Source organism: Sturnus vulgaris, chromosome 3 (assembly GCF_052056855.1).
Source record: "Sturnus vulgaris isolate bStuVul1 chromosome 3, bStuVul1.hap1, whole genome shotgun sequence".
In the NCBI taxonomy this organism is placed as follows: Eukaryota; Metazoa; Chordata; class Aves; order Passeriformes; family Sturnidae; genus Sturnus; species Sturnus vulgaris.
The window spans coordinates 83122834-83149672 of NC_142245.1; the positions used below are offsets into that span (position 1 = coordinate 83122834).

The 26839-nt window shown below is 36.6% G+C and overlaps 1 protein-coding gene across 2 annotated transcripts in view; it reads left to right on the forward strand.

The window, feature by feature from the left end:
* The window catches only part of PHIP (PHIP subunit of CUL4-Ring ligase complex), a 106803-nt gene that overhangs the window by 9800 nt on the left and 70164 nt on the right, over positions 1 to 26839 (forward strand). For both annotated transcript variants that reach the window (XM_014870196.2, XM_014870197.2), the window contains exons 5-13: positions 918 to 1068; positions 1183 to 1281; positions 11731 to 11891; positions 16913 to 17134; positions 17708 to 17808; positions 23795 to 23865; positions 24640 to 24740; positions 24857 to 24897; positions 25947 to 26045. In XM_014870196.2, the coding sequence (XP_014725682.1) occupies positions 918 to 1068; positions 1183 to 1281; positions 11731 to 11891; positions 16913 to 17134; positions 17708 to 17808; positions 23795 to 23865; positions 24640 to 24740; positions 24857 to 24897; positions 25947 to 26045 (1046 nt within the window). The remainder of the gene's footprint in view (positions 1 to 917; positions 1069 to 1182; positions 1282 to 11730; positions 11892 to 16912; positions 17135 to 17707; positions 17809 to 23794; positions 23866 to 24639; positions 24741 to 24856; positions 24898 to 25946; positions 26046 to 26839) is intronic.

Sequence of the window (26839 nt, forward strand, 5' to 3'; positions counted from 1 at the left end):
CTCCCTCTTAATTAATTATTTTAAAATTTTTTTGTTGTAATCTTACTTGATAATAGCTTATGCATTTAAAAAATGCTATTTCTTAGCCAAAAGCCTTTGGTTAGTGGGATTTTTACTGTTACATACATTTCAAAAGCTTTTTTCCCCCTTGTTATTTAAGACCGTTTTCTGATCTAGAATTATAGTTGTTCAAAAGAATAAACTGTTTTTATCTGGCAGTCATTAAAGGTGGTTTATTATCAAGTGGTGAGAAATTATGTTGCTGATAATAGAAGCTTGTTTTGGTACTGTGTAATTATGACTACAAAAACTTGTCATGTTTATAGATGCAATAGGGAAGATATATACCAATTTAAAAGTTGAATTACTTAAGCCAACATTTTTGTTTAAAAGCTTTAAATGTAAAATCAAGCCATTTGTGAAATTTCGAGATGTTTTAACTTAGGTAAATCAAAGCAAAATGTTTTTGCATTTTCATTTACAAAGCTATGTTATTTATTTGGTATTTGTAATTCTTGAAAAGTAAACGTTGCTGTCTTTGTCTCATCCTTATCTTACAGTAATTTAAATTGACCAGACCATTCACTACTTAAATGTAATATTGAATATATATTTTACATTTTTTTACTGTGATTATAAGGGAGCTTATTAGTGTATGACCAACTGTGCCTTGAAGTCAGAAAATAGTAAATACCAACAGTTCTCTGTACAAAGTGGCAAGTGCTGAATAGAAGAATTAATTAGTACCAGCTGGAATGAATTATTGTACTTAAAGGTCATTATTTGTTTTTATCTTTTAATATCCTATAATTTTCTTATGAATTTAGGTAACAATCTGGGAGGAAAGAGTAAACCAGTAATGCATCAAAAATATTGTATTCTCTCTCAATTGTTTTGTTTGCTCTTTGATATAACAGGTGAAATACTACAGACACTTGGCACCTGATCACTTGCTTCAAATATGCCATCGACTTGGACCACTTCTAGAGCAAGAAATTCCACAAAGTGTCCCTGGAGTGCAGACGTTATTAGGGGCTGGCAGACAGTCTTTGCTTCGTACAAACAAAAGTATGAAAATTTCATGAGAATTAAGAGAGTTTTGTGATAGTTCATACCCTTCCTGTGGTTTTGCATGAGAAAGCTCATTTGACTTCATTTTTTGGTGTGATTTTTAACAAACAGGTTGCAAACATGTTGTATGGAAGGGATCTGCTCTTGCTGCACTACATTGTGGAAGGCCTCCAGAGTCCCCTGTAAATTATGGCAGTCCACCTAGTATAGGTAAGTCAATTTTATTCTGGCACTGCAATTGTAATACCAAACTATCAGGGTGATTGATTATTATGATGGTGAGAGATAAACAGTAGTTCTGTTTGTATTTATCCTTGTTAGTGTCACATACCTTACCTTTAGTGTTTTTATTAAGATGCTGTGTTTCTGTATTTCTTGTAAAATTTTCTCTGAAGCTAATTTTGGTTTTGAAGTATAGAATTGAATAAAATGTATTTAAACAATGAATACATACAAACAAAACTCTTTTTTAAAGATGTAATAAGGCTGCCAGTAGATAAATAATTAGTGTTTAAGGCAGCAAGGCCTACACCCATTGTTAGGAAGAGTTAGTCATGTAGACTGGTAACGGTTTCCTTTGGAAAAATTTGAGTCTTGTAGAAGTTATTCTTTTTGCTCTCTGGTCCATTCACTAATTTTGTAGCTGTCCTTTACCTTACTCTGCTGTGCTGTATCACGAAGGATGCATGTGCTGTCTGTACTGTTGAAAAACTGAAAGCTGGAGGTCAGATGTATTCCAGTTTTTATTTTTAAACTCTCACATGGTCACTGAAATGTTTCTTAGCTTTCATGTTTTAAGAACAAAGATACACATTTGTTTAGTTGCTAGAAGGATCAAGATGTGGTATTTTAGAAGATTCTTTAGGGAGCACCCTTTTTCTTTTTTTTTTGTGTATAGAAAAATGAGCAGAATCACTGGCATCTTTTCATCTTTCTCTATTGATGTTCACTGAAGGGGAAATGATTAAGACCAAATTGTCCGTGTGGATTACACCAGAAAAGGAGTGGGCTTTTTTACCAAAACGGTAGTTGCAGATAGATGTTCAGTGTTGGATGAGAGTGGGCAAAGAATATGCAGTTGATTGGCTCTAGATCATTTGCAGCTGCTGCTGCAAAGACAAAGGTTCCTGTCTTGACAAAATAAAAAGAGAAGGCTGCAGATATTAGTTGGGAAACTAATATATAAAACAATGTATGTGAAAAAATATATATACATACACTGTATATAGTATCATCGTATAAATATGTAGGCAGACACTATTAGGAACAGACTTTTTTTAATGTGGTAACTTGCCATTGCAATTTTGCTCTCTCTAAACTCCTTTTTGGAGGCTTTTGGTCTCCTCTAGGTTTTTAATTTAATTTAAATAGAAACTTATATAAAGAATACAAAATTTAGACAGGTTAATTTGGGCTATTTATATTTTTTGTTCAGTTGAAGGAACTCAAAATCAAATCTCAAGATACACACCGTTACACTTAATCTAGAGAATTATAGTTCTCTCCCAACAGCTGAAGCTGAACCATGCTGAGAGCTAAATTCTCAGGTTCAGCACAGCCGGTTTTGACTTGGTAGATGGCAGAGCATTTAGTGTCCTAGCAGCATTTCCATTTTAAAGCACAAGTTACATGCTTTCCATGATATTTCTGTAGATGCTTGGACTATAGGATGAGAATGTGGTTTTGCTTGCTGTTTTGAACTGTTTTGTTTGAGTTTTAAGTCCTCAGCTGGTGCATGCATTGATCAGAAGTGATTCATTTAAACCCTGATGTAGCTCCTGCATCATTCAGTGTAGTTTTGTTTAGAGCCACTGGTATTGTATTCACTTAGAGGGCGTCTTCTGTGTTGTGCTCTAGATGTGTAGGAGAAAATGATTGTTGCTAGTTAGAAAATTCCCTTGAGTTGTTGTGCAATAGCTTGGTGATAATAATCTTGGAAAAGCTTGGGCTATTTTTGCAAGGTTACTGTAGGACTGGGCATTTTAATAGCTAAGATTTTTTTAGTGGTTGCTTAGCTTTTCTTATTAACAAATTTCAGGAATTTCAGGAATCAGAATGGTTGAGGACTGTTTTATGTTGTACTGTAGCTTACAGTGTATAGTAGCTGGTGTATGCTTTTTAAATGGAAAAAGATCCGTGTATGAGATCCATGGTAGCTGGAGTTCAAAGAAAGCTGTAGAGCTGCTGTGGTGGTGAAATGAAATGTTAAGAAAAATAACTCAGACTCTTATGGAAGAAAAAGTCAGACTTTCTAAATAAATGTTATTTTTATTGAATCTTTTGCAGAGCACTGAATGTTTGCAAAATTACAGTTATTTCAAATACCACTTTTTTCATGACCAGTAATTTCCTTTTCCAAACATTCCTATAAGTGCTGGTAACTGAATGTTTTCAGCTGTGAAGTGTATTTGAATTTTTGGGATATTTAGTTCAGAGCTGTATGCTAAAGCATTTACTTTAGCTTTATCTTATTCTATCTCCTCTGATCTCTCAATGAAATAAGGAACTTGAATAACACTTCTTTTTTATAAATTAAATTAGAATTTTTTTTCCTGTTTCCTTAAATAACTTCTAGTCTTCCATTGGGAAGACGACATTTTATGCAAAAAAAAACCAAAACCCAAAAAACCCCAAACCAAAAAAAACCTATTATTCCTTAGGCTGTATATATTTCAGGTAGATAACCTACTAATGTTTGAGGAACAGAAACAAAGACACTGAAGTTCTTCTGTGTTGTGCAGGAAAACTTAACTTATATTTCATTAAATGTACAAAGTTGTTGATTTATTTCCTAGCCTGCTGATTCAGTGCAGGTATGATGCTGATAGGGTATTATTTAGAATAATTTTTGTGCATGTTATGCCATGTATGTAGGTAGCTGGTTTATACTAATTAAAATAGATCTATACAAATATGTATTTCCTCTGAAAACTACAGAGTATCTGTAGAACGTGATGAAGAGAAGTAAAACTTGAACATGGAGTACTCTTTGTCAAGTTGCTCTCACTTGTGCAATATATTTTATAAAAATTTTTTTGAAGTGCTTAATTAAGAACTAAAGCAGCTAGGTCATATGCTAAATTGTTTTGTTAAAGGTCTCATTTTTGTGGATGCAGAAAGAGAAAAAGAGCTCTTTTTCAGTAATTTTTGGGAACTGCTGAAAAAGGAACGAACCTAAGCAGAAACCTTTGACAGCATTGAGCTCAAAGCTCTTGGGAAAGCTGGCCACTTGAGTGTGAGGACCTGAATGAGACAGGCTGTTTGCCCCAGACAAAGATTTCTTTTCCTGACAGCAAAAATATCTGCCTTTCAAAACCAGTATTTCACGGTTTTGATGTTCATTAAGTGGTACTGGTGTTTTGGCTGCAAAGGGAATGCCAGGTTCTGAAAGCAGTGTAAATGTATTTTTGGAAATACAGTAAATACTTTAGGCCTAAAAACTAGCTTACACTTTGTGCACCTCTATTATTCTGTTAAATATAGGAAGAAATAAAAGAAAAGACTGCATTTATATTAAAAGATCTGTGTAAAAACAACATATTGTTATGCATGTTTAGTCAAGTCTAAAGCAAATTATATGAAAGCAAATGACTTATTAGTATGCAAGAATAAATGAGCTGTGGAAGTCATGGAACTTTGAGTAAAGTACCAATGGAACTATATAGTGAAAGCAAATGGGGTATTACTGAAGTCAGGGAAGTTTGGAAATGTTTGAGATTGTGTAGCTTTAATTTGTTTTTTGCTTTCTCCCTCTTGAAATATCTCACCTCTTACTACTCTGAGTTAGGAAGGGTTGGCAGTTGCTTTCATCTTGCAAATGAATATTGTATGTAAATATTGAGGTGTATATAGAATTTTTGTATTTTCAGAAATGCTTCAGTTAGGAGTTGATATTCTTTTGCCTTAATGATATGACCAGAGACTAGTTTTGGCTTGATAACATAACTAGCTTAATCATTTTACTGGTTGACAGTCATCTCTAGGTCAAGAGACTTGGAATACTGTATAGAGTTCAGAAGCTGAACAGAGAAATGGTAGCAACTTAGAAGTCAGTTCAAGCGCTGTTGGGTTTTTTTGGTTTTTTTTTGGTCTTGGACATCTTTGAAGAAGGAGGAAGAAAAAGCCTTCAACAACACCAAATTGATACATTCAGTCTTACAAGCTTGGAGAGTGAAAGGAGTTGTCTAGCAGTCTCTACTATATTTTTAACAGATCTGAATTCTGTGGTATTCATTAGAGGCCTGTCTAGCCTCTTAAGTTAATGAAACTTGATTCAATAAGGGTAAGAGTTGTAAGTGAATTATATCCTTTGGGTATCCTTCCAGGACTCTTCTGAATCTGGTTCTATTTTTATGTGACTGGAAGGGGAATGAAGTTGGATTCTAGTTTTCAGATCAGAACTTCGGTTAGTTAAATACAGCTCCAGAAAGGAAGAAAATGAAAGATTGTGTATGAATTTTAAGAATGTAATTTATACGTTGTACACAATTGGATTTGATTTATCACTGACTCCAGTGAATAAGGCCAATTACTATCTCTCATCTTTAAGGCATATTCCTTAGTCAAGGATAAGACCATGTAAATAAGGTGATAGAATTGATTGCTTTGGTAAAATCAGAAAGTAGAAAGAAAGCCAAGTGTAAAAAAAAAGAGGGCTAATACTGCCATATCTTTCAGACCCCAAATTTTATCTTCCTCTTAACAGATTTTTGTTTTTCTTTGAGCTTCTTGTTCTATTTTGGGTGGGGAATGAGTTAGACAAGTTCTGAGACTTTGAAGGCATTCATTTGGTGCTTGTTGTATGCCTTTTGAGTGGGAGAAAAATCTACACTCTTTTGTAAGTTCCAGTGAAAACTCCCACCACTTCACTTCTATCGGCTTTGTTTGATTTTTACATTGTTCCACAGGAAACCAAACAAATAAGGCGTTTTTGACTCTTTGAGATATGTGGTTTTGAGATTAAGGTTGTTGGCAGCAGCGAATTTTGACAGCAGAGGCAATATTTTAAAAAACAAAGTTGCATTTTAGGTTCCTGAGTGGCCCTTATGAAGAAAAGGAATTTAAACTCTTACATTTAGAGCCTTTAGGTCAGGAATTGCATGGTTTTTTTCTACCCCGCTTGTTTTTTTAAACTTTAGACATTAAAGATTCTGAGCAATATTTGGCCTTTCTTTCAAAGGAGGATTAGACTAGGTGATTTTTAGAGGTCCTTTCCAACTTCGATCATTCTGTGATTCTGCAGTAACAGAAGTTGGAGTTCTTCTGGCAATAAATCTGGTGAGGGATATGAAGCAACACATGAATTTTTACAGGTCTCTCAGCAGTAGCAGGAATGGTAGTCCTGCTGCTAAATGAGGCAGGGGACCTGAAGTAGGATGAGAAGGAGACTTTATAGAACTAAAGGTGGGTCTTCCATCTCAGTCCGTGGGCAAGTGATGAAGCAAATATTTTTGGTGGTCAATGTAGGAAAAGGCAGGTACATGGCTGAAAGTTGTTGGTACTGATCTGTGAAGGAGAAATCATGCCTGACTAGCCCAATAGCCTTTTAAAGGAGTTGAGGAGCTTGGAGATTAAGGGACAGTAGTGAATGTTATTTATCCTGAGTTCAGAATGGCTTTCTGAACAGAAAATTACATTCTCAATGATAAACTGAAAAGATATGACAGAACTGCTGGGGTCAAAGGGCTATGATCAGCAGAGTGAATTTCAGCAACTGGCACAAGAGCCAGTGACTAATGGTGTACTCCAGAGGTTGGTGCAAGAGCCAGTATTGTTCAACATCTTCATTAATAACTTGGATGATGAAACAAAAAGTTTGGCAAACAACTGAAATCCAGGAGTAGTGAACGATTGAGGAGGGCTTCGATGGGGTGGAGAAATGAGTCAACAGGAATCTAATGAAGTTTGACAAAGAGAAGAGCTAAGGCCCTTGGGGGGAGGAATAACCTCATGTACCAGTGGATACTGGGGATTGACCCTGTGGAATGCAGATTTGGAGAAAACTACCAGGCTGTCCTGGTGCTGAAGGTGTCAGACACAATGTGCCCTTGCACACAAAACACAAGCAGCATCCTGGATTGCTGAAGGCAGCACATTGTCATTAGGTTGAGGGTGTTCTTTCCCCTTTATTCAGTGTAAATAAGATCACACCTGGAGTGCTGGATCCCAGGAAGACATACATGGACAGTATATAGCTGTTAACTAGACTCTTAAAGGACCAGAAAGGTGATGAAAAGATTGAGGTATCTGTTATACAAAGAGGAGCCAGGCCTGGGCTTGTTTGGGAAGAGAAAGCATGGCATGGGCAGGATGATGGTGGTAGTATCAATGATTACAAATACTTGAATTGGAGCATGTGGTGAAGATGGAGCCAGGCTCTTCTCATTGGTGCATCCTATCATGACAGAGGTCATGAACCAAAACTGAAATAGAAGAACTTCAATTTAAACATAAGAAAACAGCTTTGGGGGTGATAAGAGCTCTGGCACAGGTTGCTCAGATTGTGAAGTCTCCATCCTTGGAGACATTCAAAACTGGACTGGAGGCAGCACTGAGCAACCTACTCTAGCTGACCCTGCTTGAGCAGGGGACTTGGAATAGAAGACCTCTATATAGGTTCTTTACCACCTCAGCCATTTAGTGCTTGCGTGGTGGTAGACCATTTCAGTCTTGGAGACTAGTCATATTATATGAACATGAACCCAGTTACTAAAAACTAGAAGCCACTTAATTTTATTTGGAACCAGTTATAAACAATTGTTAGCAACTTAAAATGATAAAATTTGTGAAAAAGTTTCAAAATGCCAACAAATTCACAGCTTTCTCAGACACTGGCTTTTATTGATTATTAAATATGAAGAATTCTGATTTTGAATCCAGAATATCATTTGGGAGTTAAGTGATGGTTTATCATACTGTGTTGTGCAACAACCACTTAGTAACAATTGTTTTTTATCTGCTTCCAATTTTATTTATTTTGAAAACAGGACCTTATGTGAAAGTAGAAGATGGGAATGTAAAACTAAGGTAGTATTAATTTCCTAGGTCAGCCAGGTATTGGATAGCTTTTTCAATGCGTTGTCCATTTCACAGTGCCCTTCCAGCAAGGGCAATCTTTTCTGTTGTTTTCTTCTTTACAATCCTTCTCTTTATGTTGGTTGACTTGCTGTAAGGCCCAACCAGCATTCTCTAATGCATCCTGGGACAAAGTATCATCTTCCATCACTCCTTTATGTAGTTTTTGGCTCCCACTGCAACCATTTAACTAGTTTATACCTTGTCATTCTTCCTGTGATTAACAACTTTGTTCATACTCATTTGTGTGAGGCCAAGCAAAGACAGAAAAGTGCTAGTACAGCTAAAACGAGAGAGATTAGACTTGCTGTCACAGAGAGTTCTAAATTCATTTTTTCCCAAATGCAGTTAAAATCAAGCTAGACAGGTTAGAGACTTGACAAGTGTTGATGTAACAATTATTATAAAACCAAGGGCCTATAATTTGTACAACGGCATTACTATGAACAGTGGATAACCTTTCTCATTTTGGCTTGGACAAGAAAAATCAATTTTATTGTTTGAATGCAGGAATTTTTGACACAGGTATTTTTGATTTTTGCCTGTACTCTGGAGGGGAAAAAAAAAAGCTAATGTGCAAGCAAAGTTTGCAGGTGTTTAGAATAAATAGTGGGAATTGGTCAGAGAAATCAGGATAGATTCTTGGCACTTGACAAAGTTGATAACAGTAAATATAAAGGTAGTTAAATGAAAGGGATATTGAAAAACAACGGTGGATGTGACAATTCCATTATAAGTAACCAAAAGATGCACCCCAGCTGGGAAAGTTTTAGAAGTTATGTGCTTATGAGTAGTGTTTAAACCTGTGGAAGATGGATTCTTCCCCTCCCCTCTGCTAATTGCATGAACTTAGTAAAAAAAAATTCTTCCCAGAGAATGTAAGTTCAAAATACTGTGGAAGGTTTTTTTTCATGTAAAATTGCTTTTAAATTCACTTAGTTTTATTTTTAACTAGTTTTGGTATTTTTGCATGTTTTAAGTTTTGATCAACGCTGAAGGGTAAAATGGATTCCAGTGTTCTTGTTTCCAGTGTCACAGTATTACCTTTTATTTCCCCTGGTAGGTTGATTGTTACTGAGCAAGGGGTATTTCACCTGTTGAGTTGCCCAGGGATATGTGAGCTAGAAGCAATTTGCACATTGGTGGCTGGCATCAGTGAGACCATTCCTAGAAATACCAGCTTGTGTTCTGCTAAACTTCACTTCTCCAGTGTTACCAAACCCCCCCCAAAACCAAACATCCCACTCCCACAAACCCTCTCAAACTTCAAGTTGATCTCAAGTACTTCAGAAATTTTTTATAAACTCAGGTGTATATTAAAAATTACATGCTTATGTAAAGTAATTTCTAGTTTTATCTTAAAGTCTCCCTGCAGCTTTGTTTCATTGACACATCCCTACAAATTACATTTTTAGTTAAGCTCTTTTCAGTTTTTGTGAGCTATTGTTTCGTTTGAACACAATGAGATATCCATCAACGATATTCATCTTACATTAAAAGTAGATAAAAGGTAATTTCTGTGTAGGTTGAGATTATTGTGTAAACTCACTTTGTTGGGACAAAGACCTTTATTCAGTTCGTGTGTGTGTACTTGTTCGGTTTTTTTGTGTGTGTGGTTTTTTTGTTGAGGGTTGGTTTTTTTTCTTACGTTTAGGATGATTTGTCAGATACCAAAACTAGATTTATCTTGTGCCTGAACTAATCTTAGTTTCCTGCTGTTCTGCAGACTGCTGGCAAGGGAAAACTTTGTCATAAAGCAATTGCAACCTCGTCTTTTTCTGGTATGAGGGAAGGGTGAAGATACAGTAGAGCCTTAAGACAGCAATTGCTCCTTGACTAAAAGTGCTTTGCTCTACAGCTAATAATTCCCCTTCTTCACAGAGCTTCTTGAACTAGGAAAACTTCCTTGAATTAGGGCCTGAGGCTAATGAACTTGGTTATAACACAAGAAGCTTGTAGTTCTTACAGAGTTCCTACAATCCCACTATAAAAATTGGCATATCTGATGTAGTTTGACCTGTGCTGGCTTATGAACTACTGTTATCTTGGTCTGGGCCAAACCCAAGTGGTGCAAAGGGTTTAGCTCTCTTGTGGTTGACACTGGGGAGCAAGTTGTCCATGAAAGCAGTGCCCTTGTGGCCAAGAAGGCCAGTGGTATCCAGGGATGCCTTAGGAAGAGCATTTCCAGCAGCTCAAGGGAAGTGATCTACTCAACTCTGATGAGGTCAGTCTGGAGTGCTGTGTCCAGTTCTGGGTTCCTCAGCACAGGAGAGACATGGAGGTCTTGGAGTGGGTCCAGTGGAGGGCTATGAGGATGATTAAAGGGCTGGAGTGTCTCTGTGATAAATAGGACAGGCTGAGAGAGCTGCACTGGCTCTTCCTTGAGAAGCAGCCACTGAGAGGTGACCATATCGATGTCTGTTGGTATCAGAAGGGAGGGTGCCAAGAGAAAGAAGCCAGACTCTTCTCAGTGGTGCTGAGCAATAAGACAAGAGGGAACAGGCAGAAACTGATGAACAGAAAGTTCCACCTGAATATGAGGAAGAACTTCTTCCCTTTATGCATGACTATGCACTGGAGCAGGTTGCCCAGAGAGGCTGTGGAATCTCCCTCACTGGAGGCGTTGAACAACTGTCTAGATGCAGTCCTGTGCCACATGCTCTAGGACGATGCTGCTTGAGCAGGGAGGTTAGATTGGATGACTGACTGTGGTCTCATAGAAATTTGCATTAAATCTTCAACACCATTCTGTGTGTGAATATTACATTACCTGCATTGTCACAGTTCTGTGGATTATAAAATTTATCACCATTGCCGTTCTTTGGTCTGATGAGGATATGGAGTGTGACTAATATTTATGTATCCATGCAGAGAAGTATTCTACTTTGTTGCTTTATTATTGCTGAATAGCAGTTCAAAATTAATTACAGTGAGCTTTATTTTCTTCACTGAAATTCTTGATGGAAGATTTCCATTTTGTTAAAGTGAATTCTTGCTCCTGGAACTTGTTAGCTTTTAAACTTGAAAAATATCACCAAGTTCTTTGAAACAAAGTTTTGTTAGTCAAAATCAGAAATTTCGGTGAGTTTTGTTAAATTAATTTGTATTGGTGGTTTTGTGTGTGTTTGTTTAGCTGTAGTGGGTAGCAGGATTCTTAAAAACTGAATGGTCTTACAAGTGATGGATAAATGTTTGAGTAGACCTCAAGAAGCAGGTTGCCTTGGAGAAGATTTGAATGTGTGCTAATCTTCAGTTAATAGCTATTTGAAAGCTTTTACACTTTCTATATTTGAGGTAGGTTATTTCTTCATGGAAGCTACCTCAGTACTCCTGAATTTGGACACTTATAGTTGGAAGTTGTATTGCATCCTTGGACTATGCCATGTAGTTCAATACCTTTTCCATGTCTGTATCACAGGCTACTTCTGTATGTATTTTTCTCTTAACTAGGGCAAAATGAGATACAATAACCTGTTCATATGCGTAGGTAGTCCAGTGTTGAAATAAATTTTCCATCCTCGTCAAGTATTTTAGTTTATGAATACAATATAAATGTTTCTTCTTTTTTCTTTACCCATTTGGTAGTGGATACCCTGTTTTCAAGAAAACTAAATGGAAAATACAGACTTGAACGCCTTGTTCCAACTGCAGTCTATCAACATATGAAGATGCACAAGCGAATTTTAGGACACTTATCTTCTGTATACTGTGTAACTTTTGATCGGACTGGAAGACGAATATTTACTGTGAGTACAAAATCTTTCTTTTTGTAGATTTTTTTCATTTTTAAGGACACATAATATGTCACCTAATTGTTTTCAAAACGTGAATATAGGATAGATACACTGATTATGAATGAAAAACAGAGTAAGTCCTCTACTATGGTTCCTCTCATATTTGCTTTTTAATAGCCATGCTGGTCTACACACTGAATAGTTTTGGTGTATGTATTTGAACACTAGATGTGATGGTGGTTGCTGATCTGTGCAGTTCATTGAGAAAACACTTAATTTTCAGTGGAAAGGATTTACCCTGTGTAGGTTCTTTCTTCTGGCTTTGTTTTCTCTAGCAAAAACATAAGCAAAATAAGGAACTGCCAAGGCAGAATTAGATTAGGAAGTCAGAGAGAGAACAATCACATGGTGTGTTGTTACAAATGTTGATTCACAACACATTGTCTTTATGAGATCCTAGGATGTTTTTAAGTACTAGTGTTTTTAGTATTTTTAACTATTTGCTTTTTTTTGTTGTTGTTAAGTTATAAATACTAGACAGATGTCTGAAATCAGTACTGAAGTTGCAGGTTTTCCAAGAGATGGGATATTTAAAACCACATAGATGTCAGTAATATTTAGATTTATTGGTAAATAGTTTCAGTAGAGACAAAGATTTCATAAACACACTTCATGTCAGGATACTTTTGCTGCATTTATTGTCTTCCTACAAACACTGGATATAATTGATACCTATGTGGACTCAGGAGCTTGATTATGTCCTTTTAACCTCATGTGAGGTAGCTTGAACAATGCTGCTAGAAGTACAGTTCAGGTTTCCTATTTTGCCTTGCAGTCCTAACTTCTAAAATTCTTCCAAGATAGTTGTAAATACAATTCTAATTCTCTCTTTTGCTCACATACATCTTGCTTTGTTGCATGGGGATAAGTGTGGCTGAAGGAAGGGGACACCTTGCAGTGTTTTGAACAGACGTATTTTTGTTCACTTGTTGCTTCAGGCATAGAAGAAACTTTTTTCATATTTATTTTGTTTTCATCAGCCAGTTAAGTCACAGGCATTATAATCTTTTGTCCTGTGGTTTATACCTAATTTACTTATCAGGAAATGGGCTCTGTGTTGTGAGTTTATTTTGTACGTGACATCGCCGAATGCATTAAAGATTTTATGAAAGAATTCTCTTGACTGTAACGGCAGTTTTTTTGGAAGAGAGAAGTAGAACAACTGAAATAAAATGAGAGGTGGAGTGGGGTAACATGTTTCTGCAACCCCAGAGTTTTGCTGACATTCCTTTGCTGACCAGTGTCCTGGTCTAATTGCTTGAAGGAAAGTTCCCGGTTTAGATCATGATAACTTAAGGTGTTAAGTAAAGTGGCCATAGATATTAATTGTGGCTGCCGAGTTTTCATTTTGGAGGGCCTGGAACTAAACTTCCTATCTCGGCACTTTTAGGTAAATCCAGTGTTCCTGTAGATGTTTAAGTGCTTGTTGGCAAATGGTCATATTCCACATTTCAGTAAAACCCAAGTTGCTGTAGCTGGCCTTAGAGAGTGAGTGGATAAACAGTCATGAACTGTTGTGTCATAATTGCATCTGTATAATGAAATGGTGCCAGTTCTTTTTAATCTATACCACTACAACTTCTACGTCTTTAGTGTGGTATGTAAATTTGTATGCATTGGTAGGGGATTGTTCTTGTCGTACACTTTTACTCCACAACCTTCAGTGTGATGTTAGTCAGATAAGTTGTTTTAATTTATAATTAGTTCTAGAAGCTGCATCATAATAGTTTCCACATCATAAATGTTCCAACTGACATCTGAAGGATTGAAAGCCTCTAAATTCAAGCTCTGTTCATGTTCTGTTTCAAATTAAAAGGAAAATAAGGTGGTGTCAGCACATTTTTGAGTCATACTCATCTGGGAGATGTCCTTGCTAGAAAGATTAGTTACTTCTATTTTGCCTAAAGAGAGTGGCAATACAACAGTATACATTTTTCCTGCTGGCTTAGTTGGTCTTTGTGTTCATGTAGCAAGATTGTGGTACTTGGGGGGACTTCAGTCAGAAGCTTCCTCCATGTCCAGAGCCAATGCCAGCCAGCTCCAAGAGACACCCACTGCTGGCCAAGGCTCAGCACATCAGGGATGGTGGTAGTGCCACCAGGATGATGTATTTAAGAAGGAGGAGAAAAATGCTATGGCAGCTACAGCTGAGAGAGAGGAGTGAAAATACTTGAGAGAAACAGTCCTGTGGACTCTGTCATTAGTAAATAAGGAAGAGGAAGAGGTGTTTCAGGTGCTGAATGGAGATTCCCCTGCAACCCATGGGGAAGACTGTGGTAAGGCAGCTGCCCCCCTGCAGCTTGTAGAGACTTTGTATTCTGGTTCTATTGAAAAGCGTGACTTGCAGAACCCATGCAGGGTAATAGAAACAAATACGGTCTTCTCTAGTTCCTGCACTACTTAAATTTGTGACTGCAAAAATCTCATATTGTCCCCACTTTTATTTTCCTGTCTCTGCTGAGATTATTCTTTCTAGGGAATAATAAACAACATTGTGCAATAGTCTGTGTAAGATTTCCAACCCAAGATTAATTTGTGTGTTGCTTGGCATTTTCACTTCATCCCACAAGTGTGCGTAATGGTAGGAAAATGAACCAATTTTACTCCATACCTTGGTAATGCAGTCATCAATTCTCTTTTGGTGCTGAAGTTGTTTTAGGATTCACTTTTGACAGATGCTTTTTAATAGGTACATAATTTGTAGCAGTTGTGGATATAAGTTTGGAAACATGAGCTGTGGTGTAATCCACATGCCCTTGCTAGTAGAATTGCAACAGTATTTTAAGAGTTGTAGATTGTCCCATTCAGGTCAGATAGAAACACATTAATTTATTTGAACTCTAGTATTGATGTCTTGCCAAGGTGCTACCGAATTTACAATTTTACATTCGTTTTTTTCTCTTTTGTTTTCCTTCCCCCCACCTCCATTTTCATTGTTGAGGCTTGGCTGACAGTATTTTTTCTCTGCAGTGGAGATGTAGTACACGTGCCTCCATAGCGGCACTATAGCCAGCTGGCAGGGAGCAGACCTGTTTTATGCTGATCTTCTTTCCTTGGTTTGCTGTTACTTAAAAGACATCTGGGGACCCTCCAGGTGGTATTAGGTGCCACAACAATTTTAATTTTTTTTTTCCTTGCTGACCATTTTACATCTTTGTCTGTGACTGATTTCTAACTTTTCTAGTGTTTGGTAGTTTTGGGTAGTTTGCCATTCCCTCCTCCTACTTTCAGGTCTCTCTTGAGCAGTGAGGCTCTTATTTGCAGTTTTACACATCAGCAAGTACACCCTTTTGTCTCAGCTTCCTGGGTTTTTTTTTGGTGGTGACTGTATTTTGAGAAGAATAAACAAGCTTCTTCATACTCTAGAGTCTCATATCATGATAACAGAACCACATGAGCAGATACTATCTTTCAGATATTATAGCATCCTTATTGACAAACTGATGATGTAGAGGTTAGATGTGTGGACCGTGAGACTGTCAGGGCATTTTCAGGTTTGAAGGGTTGTGATTAGCAGCACAAGGTCCAGCTGGAGGCCAGTCACTAGAGGTGTACCACAGGGTGTGGTACTGAAACTGGTGCTCTCTCATGCTTCATTTAAGGACCTGGGTGACAGTACAAGAGGGTGCCTTCAGCAGATGCCCAGAAGATAGCCTGAGTGGTGGATACAGCATCATGTTCTAGCTGACCCTACTTGAGCAGAGAGTTTGGACTAGACAAAAGTATCTTCTGACCTCAACAATTCTGTGATTCTGTCCTCTGCTCATTGCTATAACTTAGGCTCTGGTTGTGTTCCCTGGACTGGCACTGTGGCAGTCTAGCAGTTAGATGAGGCAAATGTGTTCCACAGAATCTCAGCATGGAAGTTTTATGCATAGATAGAAATAATATAGGCTATACCATTGCTCTTCTCACCCAAGAGGCAAAAAATATAATTATGAACAAGCTTCTGTAACTATTTCCTTTGCCTAGGAGACCTGGTCCTGTTTTATGAAAGGTAGATGATAGTATTGCCATGCCGTCTGCTGTCTTTACAGTGCAAATGCTAGATTACAGAGGCATTGTAAGTAGATGGAATAGGAAAAGCTGGTGAAATTTTATAAGGGTGATGTCACATTGACTTGTAGCACTTGTGTATGTAAGTAGCAGATCAGTACCCTGGATGTTTAAACCCAGTTTTATATTTCTTCTGAACCTAAGTAATTTAATTAAATGTTTACAATAAATCTTGTCTGGTGTGTGTGCAGTGTTCAAATGTCATGGTATTGGGCCATAGTGTGGTGCAGATGCTCAGACTTTCAGGAAGACACAGAAATGCAATAAAAGATGAAGGAATGGGTACTGAATTTTTTGTTAGGGCTGGGAATTTGTTGTATATGGGCAAATAGCTGTTAGAATTGTGTGGGAAGACCAGCAAAACTCGAGTCAAGTATGAATATGTAGATGAAACCTCTTGAGTTTGTTGAGAAAGAATGGTCATTTCAGTGTTTGTTAATGTGAATATTTAAGCAGATTTGTAATGGTTTGACCTAATAATGGAATAGCTGTTCATGCATGCTGTTTACCTAACTTGTAAATATGATGATGATGATGAAACTAGGAAGATAAGGAACTTACAGGAGTATAAATGACAGACTGTACCAGTTTATTATTCACTTTCACGTTTAATGTAAATCTTTATCTTAATGTATTGCAACAGCTTCTTCAGTTTGTGCTGGATTTTTGCAAAAAGTGTCTAACTGAAGCATAAACCAACTTGCTGTAGGATTTGTGATCTGCATTATAAATGCATCATGATTTGTATATACTGTTGAGAATCAATGTAAACTTGTGTTTTGGATGCAGTGTAGAAAACTGCTAAAAGCATGGGTGGGAATATCTGCATGTCACTAGTTCTATTTTTCACTTCACTGCTAACTCTATCATCAGAACAACCAATGGCATGGTTGAAATTATTTCTACCTTACTTCTAGGGATCGGATGATTGCCTTGTAAAAATCTGGGCAACTGATGATGGAAGGTTGTTGGCTACCCTGAGAGGGCATGCAGCTGAAATATCTGATATGGCAGTAAACTATGAAAACACCATGATAGCTGCTGGAAGCTGTGACAAAATGATCCGAGTTTGGTGCCTTCGAACTTGTGCACCCTTAGCAGTCCTGCAGGGCCACAGTGCATCTATAACGTCATTGCAGGTAGGTTTTCACTTTGCAAAAATAAGTCGTGAGAACGTTCAGTGTAATAAAAAATGCATGCCTGGCAACTAAGCTTAATGTGAGAAGAAATTTTCATGGTATGCATTGTGAAAAAAAACATGTTTATTGTCAAAATGCCTGACCTTTGAGGAATCCTGGACATAATCCTTGTTCAAAAAATTTGCATGACACATGTGGGCAGTTCTGTTTTGAAGTACCACTCCTTTGCAGGCTGTGATTCTGAGCACAGGAGCATTGAGTAAAAATTGCAGTCACTGAGAGTACCTTGTTTTTTTTTTGTTTAGAGTTGCATGCTATTGTGCAACTTGGGTGGTGGGGGGAGGGAGGAGGAACCTGGAGTGTTTTGGAAAGTAACCCAGAAGGGTTGTTCTGGAGGGAGTGATGGAGCAGTGCTTTTTATTTTGGTGTTCATTCCAATTTATTTCCCTTAAGTATGGTTTGACACTTTATATTTTTTTTTTTAACTTTGTGAGATGAATTGTGGAACTTCTTAGCACATCTAGAACAGATTAACAAGACAACTTTTCTTTTTTTTCTTCCCCTTTTTCCCAGTTCTCTCCACTATGCAGTGGCTCAAAGAGATATTTATCTTCAACCGGGGCAGATGGAACTATATGCTTTTGGCTGTGGGATGCTGGCACCCTTAAAATAAAGTTAGTTGCTGTTTTATTTATTGCTACTTCTGTTTATGGAATTAAGAATGACATACAAATATGGAGAAAAATTTGACTAAATCAAGCTTGTCATTGACTTTTTCAGTATGTGATTGTTGGGAATGATCTATTTCTGATGTAGCTATAGCTTGCTTATCTCTTAAATATATGTTAATTTAGAAAATTAGTCTACTGTTGGGTTTTTTTGTTTAATATAATGTCAAAGTTGGCACTCCATTACTCTGTCATTGCAATTTCAAATGAAATTAAAATTATGTTGATAAAATTATTGCAGTTTAGATTGCAAAATCCACTTTGAAAGGAGACAGTAATGTCCTAGTATAAATCAGGATAGGATATTTTTAATGTTTGTTCTTTCCTTACCTATATTACCCTTTTTGTAGTTGCTCTTGGCTGTAACGTGGCAGAAGGCAAAATTCTTGGACAGCCAGGTATTGATGGCTGAAGTTGTGCCTGAAGTTTATGCCTTCAAAGATACTAAAAATGTTGTCAGGACTTTCATATATAGTTTTTAAAAATCAACTTGCTCAGCAGTTTTCTAATGCTCTTTGCTCTTTATTTTCCTTTAACACTAAAACCCGTAGCTTAAAATTGGAAATGGTTGTATTAGTAGTCATTAGTGATTTAGCTTTGATGATAAGATGTGTTCTTATGGATATATGCTCCTCGAAGGTAAGTTCAATTTCCTTGTAGTTTTGGTTATGCAGAGCTTGCAGGCACGCTTGCATAAGCTCTTCTCTAGTTGTTTGAGCCTTAACAATTTTGATGTTCTCTGGATGTTTTGTCTCTCTTTTGGTGCTGTAAATGAAGCTGCGTGTCACGTTGTTACTCCTCTGCTGCCTAGTGCATGCTGTAATCAAATTAGGACTCCCCTTTTTACTGAGGGCAGGAGGTGATAGCTTACATGCTTATTTTTGTGTGAAGAAAAGGAGTTGCCACCAAATTATTTTTCTTAAGGCTTTCTAAGTCTGAACTCTTATTGACAAGATGAAATATGTCTATCTGATTGGTAAACCTTTTAACCCTCATGTTTTTTCTTTTAGCTTTCCCTTTTGTTTCTTTTCTCCTTTTCCTAAGTAAAGTTTTAGTCTATGTAATTGACTTTTTGAAAGTAATTCTGACATTAGAGAATAGTAAATCTTTGAGAGTTAGGTAGGTTATAATATATAAGCTGAGAGATGAATGTTTAGAAATGATGAAAGTTTGAATGAATCATGGAGTTGGATGAGATTTGTCTTGAGATAAAACTTAATTTTTAGTGAGATGTGCTCAACAAATATTAAAAAAATAAATGATATTTGAGAAATGCTTTCATGTAGAAGTAATATCAAAAGGTGTGATTAGACAAGGGCCTAGAGGAAACAGATAAGTTCATCTGTTATGTGCAGCACAGCAAGGAAGTGGTTTGGTAAACTAAGTCATGCCAGTGACTAGTGCTGCTTAACAGAGTGCAGGTTAAATTTTGAGACTGGAATTTTTCTACTGCTCTTATCTTCTGTTTTGGAAATACTTTTTATGTTGAGTTTGAGAAGAGAGAGGAAGCCACTAAGCTGTATTTCTTCAGTCTGGAAAAAAACTAATACATGAAATGAGTCATATACAGTCATGAGTGTGTTGAAGAGGGAATGTAATGAGGAATTGCTTGTGGGCCCTTATGGTTCTAGAAGGTATCAAATGAAAGTATCAATTTTCAAATTGGAAGAAGATTGTTGTTTACAAAACATGCAACTGAGTTACAAAACACCTTGCCACAGGTATTATGCATTATATGAAGATATTAAAAGGCATCACTGTGTGCTTTTTCTTCTTTTAGGTCTTTGTTTAAGCTTAGTAGACCTGTAATGTATTTGAAGTAATTGATGCTTTTTAATCCAAATTAAAACTTGATAAAAATGTCTAAATAAGAAACAGGTATGTCTTTTGGGATTGGAGTATAACCGTATGCCACTTGTGATACCAAAACAGTTGGACACAGAGACAAGTCTTAATTTCCTGCAACAGTATACTACTTCAGGAAACTTGTTAGTTAGGGAAAGTTTTACTCAATCAAGCTATGAACTTTTCTAACTGTGCTTATTGTGGTTATTCTAGTAAACCAAAATAAATTATACTGGCAAACTTGCAATCCAATGTGATTTTCCACAAGAAGGCTGCATTTCATGGCCAACGCAGCTCAGCAATGGGTGCATGTTGTCCTAACAGTTTTCATTGAGGTGATTGCACTTCTTACACGCTTAGATGTGGTTCTCCTTCCAGAGCTGCAGAAGTGTGGCAGGTTCCCTCTACATCCATTCAGTTATGTGCTGGGGAAAACAAGTACTAGCAATAAAAGAGCATCAAGGGAAAGAAAGATGCCTGCTAATTTTCCTCATGAGGCCTCTTTTGAAGTAATTTAAAGAATATGATGTGTAGGCCTTCTGGAAAAGAGTATCGCTGGTGAGGTGGGAAGGTTGTCCTTCCATTAATCGGTGTAGTAAAAAATACAGGCTTCCTTCTGTTCAGTATTTCTAAAGAGGAGGAAAGCTGGCAGGGACCATAACATCTCTTACCATGGTTGTTCAGCCTCTGAGCTTGCTGCCCTGTATCTTGGTTCTAGTACAACTCCCACCCCAGGAAGGAGAAGTTGGAGCTTTCAAGCAGGACCAAGTGTTCTGAGTAGTTCAGGTGAAAGATGCTGTAAGATGCTAAAGTTAGAAGTTGTTTTCATGTTCCTTCTGAGCTTAACTGCAGCCTGCTCTACAAGAATGCAATTGCTATCAGTGATGAAAGTGTGTTACTAAATTATCCAATGCTTCAAATGGGGATGGGTGGTGAAGTCTTGAAATTTTAGATACTTAAAAGAGAAAGAAAATCTATATATCCCACCTCTACTTTTTGTACTCAACACTATTCCAATCACCTGGTAGTGGGCAGCCTCATGATCATCATGTGGTCGATTGTGATTTCAAGATGATTATGCCGTTAGTACTTTGCTGAACTTTTTAATGGAATACTGGAAAGGCAGAGTTGGTATTGTGGTCAGTGTGCTCTCAAAAATAATCAGTTTTGTTCTAAACTATACTGAGTTGTATTTTCTGTGTTTTTGTTTTTTTTTTCTTATCTCTGCAAATATTTAGTTTGTTTCATTTTCAGATTGCAAAAATCTTGTATCTCAGCTTTGCCAACAACTCTGCTGCAGTTAATATTATTTAATTAATGGTATGTCTGAAATTAGTGGCTTCCCAGGTTGGTCTCCTATTTTTTTAATAACTTTGTTAACTGAGGCATATTCTGTGTCTGGGTGAGACATATGGCCCAGTCTAGGGATGTTGGTGACATCTCTGTTTTGATGAACTGCAAAAGGGCACATTACAATAGATTTAGTGTCATAGAATGAAAGAGACATTGGCACAGCTGACCACAAAATTCTCAGGTTGTTCAAACGAAAGTGGGCAACCTTATTCACATGGTTCTGTGACTTGTGTGGATGCATGTTTGTTAGTGTTATAGGGGCACCTGTGTGCTCCTCTTCTTTTCGTGAAGAGATTTATGACCAGGAAGCTACCAGGTATGTCTAAAAGCAGTAACATTCCAGGTAGATTAATTCAGTGTCCAAACAGAGGAAGACTGGTTGTTGCTGCAGGCAAGGAATTCACAGAATGTAGCCCAAACAAGATGGGAAAACAATTGACAATTTAGACAATCGAGTCTTACCCTGGATTTAGTCTTCTTTTACTATTCTGGGTGGTGATAGTAAACACAGTAGTTGGATCCTGCATCAGTTGAGAGTAGGAAGGAGTGAGAAAATCTGCCTTATCACAAATTGAAGAATCATGTGCTTCATTCAAGTTTAAGGGAGAATTTTTATAACTGGTCAGTGCATCACAGTTAAATTAGTTGCACTGTGAAATACTTGCCTGTATATCTTTTCTGAGGAAGACAGAGTTTTCATTTTTCTTCTGCCACCTCTTTGCATCACAAGTTTCCAGTGTTAGCCTATTACTGACAGACCATATGAGCAAGGCAGCAGAACTGTCTCACAGATTGGAATAGAGGAGCTTGGTGTACTGCTTTTCTTGTCTATTTATTCTCCCATAACTTTAAAAAGAGGGAAAAAAGCCTCAAGAAAAACACATGCTGATTTTGACATTCCTGTTTTGGACAAAGACATTGTTTTCTCAATTATCATCAGTGTGATGTCTTACTTCCCATTTGCTTTCTTATGCAGAAGGCACTTGACATTAAAGGGGCTGGTCATATATCAGAACTTAGATATGCTGAGCGTTTTTCATTAACTTGTGAGCAAAGACTTCAGTTAGAGAGGTTATATCGCACATCCATTTTCTGTAAAGAAGTCCTGCTTTAACTACTACATGACCAGAGTTAGGCTAGTCTGCAGATTAGATTAATAAACTAATAAAATATTTAATAAATGCGTTGAAAATATATGTAAAGTGAAACACTGTCCTGGAGAGAACCAGCTTTTGTCCCCTTTCCACGCTTCACAAAAATACTGATTGCCCAACTCATTTTGCAATCTGCTCTTTTGTAGAAGAGTGCTGGGATCTCATCTCCTAATGCCTAAAATAGCACACATTGGAGGGACATAAGCTTGAGAATTTAAATTGCTTATCCAAACTAGAATGAAAGTGCATACTTGCTCTATTTTGCAGCTGTCCTAACTCCAAAGGCAGAGTTCACAAACAACAGTGGAAGAAAACAATAGCCTATTTATCTATTTACATTTGTTCCAAATTATGTGAACTGTGTATTGAATTGTCTGATAGTTCTTGTTAGCATCTCAGTTAAGGAGCATTTCAATTGTTTTGTAAAAAATACAACTTTGTCTTGTTTAGTGTATCTTGTGAAGTTTTCTTGTCAGAAATCTGAAGGGAGTTACCTTAAAACTCCTGCAGGAAAGGTGACAGAAACAGCCTATACTGAATGGATAATTTGGAGAAAGTTTTCTTTACTGGTATTGCTGATGTTTATTACTTTGTTTTATGCGTAACCATCACCAAGGTTTAATGCTTATTACTTTCTTTGAGATAGCAAAAACTGATTAGTGAAGAAAGATGTCTTATGCATCTGCCTTCAGGTGAAATGAATTATACAGGTCATTTTGCTTTTAAAAGAGAACATTTTGGATAAGTTCTGAATATTCATTCTTTTATGTTAGAGCAAATCTTTAGTGATGACACTCGTGGGTGTAGTGCTGCTGTTCTCTCTTAAGTTAATTCTTTGATGGAAGATTGCAGATGGCATACTCTGCAAGACCACCTACTGCTTTGAGGTTGCTGTAATGCATGAACAGAATTGAGATAATGATTGAAGAACTTGATCTGGTTTGTTTTGGTTTTACACATCCTTAAATTGCCAGATCCACTGAAGCTGTAGTTTTGCTTGCACATCGCATTCTGAAGTGCAATAAATTAAAATCCCTTACAAACTTCTAAACATTGTCCTGACATTTTGGGTACTGTTTGAAACTAGCCCACAAGGAATATATGTCATTTGAAGACACTCTTATATTCTAATTTTGTGAAACTCCAGATTTATTTAAATTTCTTTGATATTCTTGCCTATAAAGAACACCCAGCTTTGTTACTCTTTTGCAAAAGCAAGCATATACCACAGGAGAAAACCAGTATACCCAGCAGTTTAAAACTGAATATCATGGGAAACTGGCTCTGTTCTGCCTTGCTGATAACTTCAGGAGAGTGTTTTGTATAGCAATATCAGAAGGAAACGGGATTTAAGTTATGTTACAACTCTCTTTGATGCGTGGATTATTTAGTCCATCTGGATGTCTTAGTTTCCTAAAGATCAGATCATGAAGCATAGTCACACAAAATTGTTTATAAATGAGCAGCCATCTGTTCCTTCATATTTAATTTTATCCTTCTGTCCTTTATTTCTAAGATATTGACTTGTTTTTTGAAACCCTATTAGGAAATTATTTAACTTTTTTTTTTTTAATTTGTAGTCCAAGGCCAACGAAGTTTACAGAACGTCCTCGGCCTGGAGTCCAAATGATCTGTTCTTCTTTTAGTGCTGGTAAAAGACTTTTTATTCCTCCTCACCTTGTATCAGTGTAAGAAGTCATTTGAAATGTAAAATGAAAGACAGTACTGTTACTGTAGCATATTTCCTTTTTAATAAGATGGATTTGACTTTAAATGGCTGTTAAAACCCCCCAAATATTTAAAACAGAAATTCAGAATTTATGAAATATACATGAATATACAGAAATAACAGAAACAGTTAAACCTGAAATGTTGTAAGTCTCTTGTGACTGCAAGTCTTTTCAGAACAGCATAGATATATACTTTTTTCTCAGAATAATTAGGAGAGTCAGCTTATCTGAGGTGTAATATATGGGGATTTGTACAAGAAGGGGCTGATTACAGAGTTCTCACGGTCTGGGTTTCATTGATTCTAGAGCTGGTAACTGAAGAGTGCTACATAAATAATTGGATAAAATAACAAAATGTACTGGAGTTTTAGTTCCGTTTGATTTTTTTTTTTTCTTAAGAGGGAGGCTTCTAAGGGCTTAGTTGCAAGCAAATGACTCTGGTTAGTTAATCTTTTGGATGCATCTGCTGATGCATATTTACTGACAGCAAATGTGAGGTAATTCAGCTCCAGTTAAACTCTGGAGTTTCTAAATCTTATTTTGACTTAAAGATAATTTACAGGCATAGTAGAAATGAGATGAAACTATAAATTTCAGAGAATATATTGAAGTATTTGATGTTACTTCCCTTTGAAAATACTGTAATAACAGTATATTGCCCTTTTTTTTAAGACTTATCTGTTTGTTTTTCTCAGGTGGAATGTTTTTGGCCACTGGGAGTACAGATCACATCATTAGGGTTTATTTCTTTGGATCAGGTCAGCCAGAGAAGATATCAGAGTTGGAGTTTCATACTGTAAATACATTTTTTAAAATTACATATGTACTTGATTAAAGTAATAATTTGGATAAAAGGGGATAATTTGGAGAAGTTTGATTTCTTTTTTCTTTTTCTGCTCTTTTTTTATGTAGGACAAAGTTGACAGCATTCAGTTTTCCAATAGTAGTAGCAGGTAAGCACACTATTCAGAGCTAGCTTTTTGACCTTGACATTTTAAAATACCAGTTTTCAGAGGTAGTTATTAAAAAAGAGCTTTATTTTGAGTTTCATCCAGTAAAATTGTCTATAACTATTAGAGTCTCACGGTTGCTTTTTAATGGTACTCCTTAGTTTCACAGTTGTTTTCATTATAATGATTGAAGTATTCCCAACTGGCTAAAATTATGGGTATAAAAATATGTCAAACTTCTTCTTAAGAAATGTGTGTATATATCTATTTTCACATATCAAATACGTGTATTTTTAGATATATTTTAATGTGTAAACCTTTTTTCAGTTAAGTGACTGCTGCATACAGAGAAATTATCAAACTAGATCTACCAAAGTTTTGTTTAGCTAGCCTAATGTTTTTTTAAATATTTCACTTTAAGTTCTGGATGTTAGATATGAAGGATGCTAAAGAAAAGAGTTTAGTTTATTATGAAGCATCTTTCACTTATTTGATGTTCTAATGTACACTTCTATCATGATACAAATAGTTGTAGACCAAACTTCACTCACCTCTTTTTCCTCCTCCTACCCCTGAACCTCTAAAAGGGGGAAAAAAAGGGTGAGAGAGAAACTCAGGCTGGGAAACATTTCATATAAATATCATAAGACTTAGTAAGCAATGATAACTTATTTTGAATAGGTTTTGTTTTAAATGGCAGGGCTCTCCTCTTGAACTAGTGTGATAGCATCAGTCCCTTGGGATGTTCATTGGGTTGTGGTGTCCCTCTGCCAGTGCAGTGTCTTAACTCAGCACCAAAGGTCATATTTCATTTAGTTTGGAAAGGGCTCAGGATAGGGAAGCAGGTTGGCTTTTCGGATGCCTTCAATTTTTTTGCTGGTGTGGGAATTGTTTTTAACCTCAAACAACTTGTACAGCATTCTGACACTGTTTGGACTTCTTACTCATATCTTCTGTTTTTGAATTCTAAATTCTGGGATTTTAATTTTCAGGTGTCTTTTCTGTACAGATATACCTTTGATCTCTGAGTAACTTTTTCCCTCTTTTGTTAGATTTGTGAGTGGAAGCCGTGATGGAACAGCACGAATCTGGCAATTTAAGCGGAGAGAATGGAAAAGTATTTTGTTAGATATGGCGACTCGCCCAGCAGGGTAAGTGATGTAAAATGTTCTGCTATCACATAGATTCTTGTGGGCCTGTGATATAATTTGCTGACTTAGTAAAAAAAAATTTTAAAAGACAGTGAGAGTAAAGAAAAAGAGAAGGCTTAAATTATTATTGCTTAAATGCAAAATAGGCTTATCTAGCTCTTGAAATACAATGAAAATAAATATTTGACTACATATTCAGCTGTGGGAATTAGCTTGTCCTGATAACAGTGCCAATAGTATTTTGATTAGATTAAAAGAATAAAAGGCAATCAAAACTCACTGAAGGTCAAATTTATATGTTTTTTTTACACAGACTTTTATTTCTGGAGCAAGAAAACCAGGGCAGATCTCTTCTTTAGACTGCTTGCATTTTAGTAATATTTACAGATATTGTGGAACGTGCATGCCCAGAATAGCAGTATTGCGTTCTTTTCATACAATATGCCAGAGCAAAGAAATTGCTGGCTCCATAATGATTGCTCATTTGTTAAAATAATCTGAGAGTTTACAAGAGTTTGTAAGTATGGGAAACTTCTGTAAACTAGAACAAGCAACAAAAGAGTCTTGAAGATGGAGAATGACTTAGTAGGAACTGTGGCTTGTGCCTTTTTATTTTTCCAATTGACATAAATTTATAAGATTTATAGCAGGTTTAAAGGATAAACCTTTTTCCCCTTATTGTTCATACTGAATGCTTTGAAGGATATTTAGTAGGAAAAAAACTATGATAGTTTCAGGAGTAATCTGTGGAAACATATCTGGAGGATCAAGAGAGGGATGGAAGAGAAGGCTAA